General features: G+C 38.9%; 1 protein-coding gene across 1 annotated transcript; it reads right to left on the reverse strand.

The window, feature by feature from the left end:
* Positions 1–687: 687 nt before the first annotated feature.
* LOC123163786 (uncharacterized) lies at positions 688–2,973 on the reverse strand. Its single transcript, XM_044581165.1, has 3 exons — positions 2,337–2,973; positions 1,923–2,156; positions 688–1,311 (listed from the first exon to the last, which is right to left on the reverse strand). The coding sequence occupies exons 1-3, from the start codon at positions 2,921–2,923 to the stop codon at positions 840–842; spliced, it is 1,293 nt and encodes a 430-aa protein (XP_044437100.1). The 5' UTR covers positions 2,924–2,973; the 3' UTR covers positions 688–839.
* Positions 2,974–3,544: the final 571 nt, after the last annotated feature.

A 3,544-nucleotide genomic window follows, 5' to 3' on the forward strand; every position in this document is an offset into this window, starting at 1 on the left:
TCTAGAGCAAGAAGAACGTAACATGAAAATACCTCAATAAATGCCAATTGTGCCCCTGATTTCTTCATTCTCCATTCTCAGAGACACAAATTTAATATTATCGAGAGTGTTGGGATTTAAAATGATGGTGAGGGTAAGATTTTTATAACTGATTGGTTTCTTTGTTTGACCCCCTAGTGACAAACTGTGAACTACAGTAACGGTGAAATATGAAATCCTTAATTTTAAATTATATCAAATATACAAGTGTATCATCATATTTATATATAGGCATTACATTGCCGCAACATAGTAACACCACACAATATTTAATTTCTAGGGGCTCTTGGACGAAAAACAGGAAGAGCCAATATGCATGCTTTAGATAAACTAGTGTTAGTATAGTAGGATCTGACTATCAAGTAGAACATCTGATTTTCAAGTAATTCGGCAACTGAATCTTATTTGATGTAGTCAACGAATATTTAACCTTTTGCTAAGATTCCTGTGCTTTTTCATGAGGTCATTGCAATCTCGTAATGTAGGCAAATTATGATACAACAATCAGGGCCACGTATTAAGACAACATGTACGCTTTCGTATGGTAATACAACAAATATATATAGTCTTACAAAATAAGGGAGATGAGAAACACTTATTTTTAGCATGACAAACACTATTAAGATGATGAGACTATCAAAGGTGAAATATTATACAGAACTATTTAATCGCTTATTGAACACACATGCCGGCTATAATGTCTTGTTGCCATCTTTAGGAGGACAGTCCGTTTATTCATGGGACACATGCCTAGCTAGCATTCCAAACATGGCCCAAGCCTACGATCTACTACATCTTGTTCATACATTGCCAAGATAAAAATAAGCTGACCCTTGTTGGCCATCAGGCACATAGTTTCCTACCCTGCCCATTACAGCTGCAGTAGAACCCATCATCTGCTGCTCACGCCACATTGGCTGCTGGCCCACTTGTTGATTATATATGGAAGGGGAGCACTGAGCTAGGTTGTTCATGACTGCGAACGAGCTCGTCGGAGCCTGCAACCTAAAGCTTGGGTCATTGTTGAGGCTGGTGAAAGAAAGGGTTTGCCGAGGGGCAGAACTATTATTTGCTGCCAATAGCTCGTTGTCATGGAGCCTGACATCATTGATGCTGTAACGCTTTATCCCTGACGATGCCTTTTTCTCTATTCTCTTGAAAAACTTTTGTGCATGGCTTGAAACATGGACAGGGGTCTGAGTGGTGACGAAGTGCTTGGATATGTTTTTCCAGTCGCCACGATCATAGACTTCCAGCCCATAAAGAAATGACCTTTGGACATAATGTTCACAAGAATTGTTAGGTTAAATTGTTTACTGAAAGATGAATCGTGCAGATGTTTTATTGAAGCACCTAGTATAGGTTGAAGCAAAGTACATATTTGACAGGTTCGAACGACTACAGCAACACATGATTATTTTTGTTGATTTACGGGTACGGGATAGATTGCATGTATATCCGAAATCCATAAGTGAACGAACATTTTGTAACATATTGATAACCGAAAAATATTACAATTTCAAAATTATCATACCTCTAGTTTTCTATAGTGAAACGGCAATCATTAAAGTTTATTGATCTGTTTGATGGGGACAAGACGTACCATATTGGAATTTAATGGCCTATTTAACTGCCTTTCTATTTTTTTAATCAAGGTCCAATCACATCAAAAATTTAAGGCAGAAAGAAAGTTCATCAATATCTAATTTGCAGGGATTAGTATTTATCAAAAATGTAAACTGTAAACGTCCATGTATACATTTAGTGAAGTGCAATATCATTGCAAATTTAACATACTTGCCTCATGCTTAATTATCATGTGTTGATTTTAAGTAAAGAACAACTAAAACTAATGACAACGAAGAATATAGGCATCGACTAACTTGTGTTCCTCTTTGGTCCAAAACTTTCGTTGATGTGGGGCAACAACTGGTCGATCATTGGAACTATTGTTCTCCAAGACCACCATTTTGTTCTTGTCTACCATCACTGGAGCCTCCTCCGTCTTCCTGATTCTTGTATCCTCCAGTGTACAATGAAATGAAAATCCACTATCATCCATGGTCATCTCCTCACCCTCTTGTACCTCAATGTCTTCATTAACAAGGCCGCCCATGCTGTAAATGGAAATTGACAGTGTCCGTGTGTACATTTAGTAAAGTACAATATCATCACAAACATAAGCTGCTGTTCTCAAATAATAAATTTGCACAACATTCTTAATTAGTATATGTTCACTGAAAACAAAAAACAATTAAAGCTACATGACAAAGAAGAGTATACAACCATGGACGAACCTGTGTTCCTCATCGGTCCAAAAACCCCATTGATGTGGGGCAACAATTGGTTGATCTATGGAAATATTGTTCTCCAACACCTTCATCTTGTTGTTGTCTGCCATCAGCAGTGCCTCACCCGTCACCGTGATCCTCATATCCTCCACTGCACAACCAAAGGACAATCCGTTATTGTCCATGATTGTTGTCTCCTTCTCTCGTACCCCAAAGTTTTCATTCGCATGGTCACCCATGGTGTAGACACTGTGTGTGCTGCTAGCACCATTCTCCTCCTTCGGTAGCTCACAGTTACCGTTGACAGGGTCACAAAACGTGAAAATGTTTTGTGGGCTACCACCAGTAACATTGGTCCCCTCCCTCTGCTGGATCATATGCATGTCCATGGCGAGATCAACATAAAGATTTATTACCTGTTTCATGGTCTTTGAATGGAACAATGCATGGAGAGAATTCATGATGTAGTGTTGCTTCTTGTTCTTGTCATCGTTGTCATCGTACATGATTTTGTTGGTGTTGAGGCTAGCAATTAGTGAGTATGCCTCCTCTACCTCGGATGAGGTCCACCCCTGGTTGACTATTGGATCCATGAGAGAGTGGGTAGTTGAACGCTATAGAATTATGAGGAGTATGAACTATGAAGATGGGTTATAGCTTGGGGATGAGAGACTCGAGAGTAAGATAGTGTATTTATAGCCATCTTGTGTGCAGTCCTACTTTTGCTAATTAATTTGGCACATTGATAGTTTGTCGGTCCATACAAAAGTAGATTGAACTATAGTTAAGATAAATCTTATGACCCTTTGAGGAGAATGCCAAACTATTCTAAGTTGACCTCGACATTGTGTCTTTCTTTGAAAAAGATACTTTTGATTTTTCCAATGCAAATAATCGCCGCATGCCTCCAAATATACGCAAGAGGATTGCTAGAAACAAAACATGTAAGCCTATTGAGTATTGATCAATTTCGGTCTAGATAGATAGAACACACATCTTGTGCGCATGCATGACATGTGCTCTCATCTTAGAGTGCACCACTCAAACCATGGTGTCCGCCGCTCTCAAATATGCATGGCACACAGGATATATCCATTCGGTTTTGGTTGCTAGTGACCCATGCATCAGTGGAGTTTTATTGCATACATATGTGCAAATAATTGATTAATATCTCCCCACGATAACTAGGCTACGTATAGGATTCACACATTAAC

Source organism: Triticum aestivum, chromosome 7D (genome assembly GCF_018294505.1).
Source record: "Triticum aestivum cultivar Chinese Spring chromosome 7D, IWGSC CS RefSeq v2.1, whole genome shotgun sequence".
Lineage (NCBI taxonomy): Eukaryota > Viridiplantae > Streptophyta > Magnoliopsida > Poales > Poaceae > Triticum > Triticum aestivum.

Coding starts and splice junctions, on each gene's coding strand:
- LOC123163786 (XM_044581165.1), bottom strand. CDS start 2,923: ATGGATCCAATAGTCAACCAGGGGTGGACCTCATCCGAGGTAGAGGAG. Junction 2,157..2,336: donor TGGACCGATGAGGAACACAG/GTTCGTCCATGG, acceptor TTCCATTTACAG/CATGGGCGGCCTTGTTAATG. Junction 1,312..1,922: donor TGGACCAAAGAGGAACACAA/GTTAGTCGATGC, acceptor TTATGTCCAAAG/GTCATTTCTTTATGGGCTGG.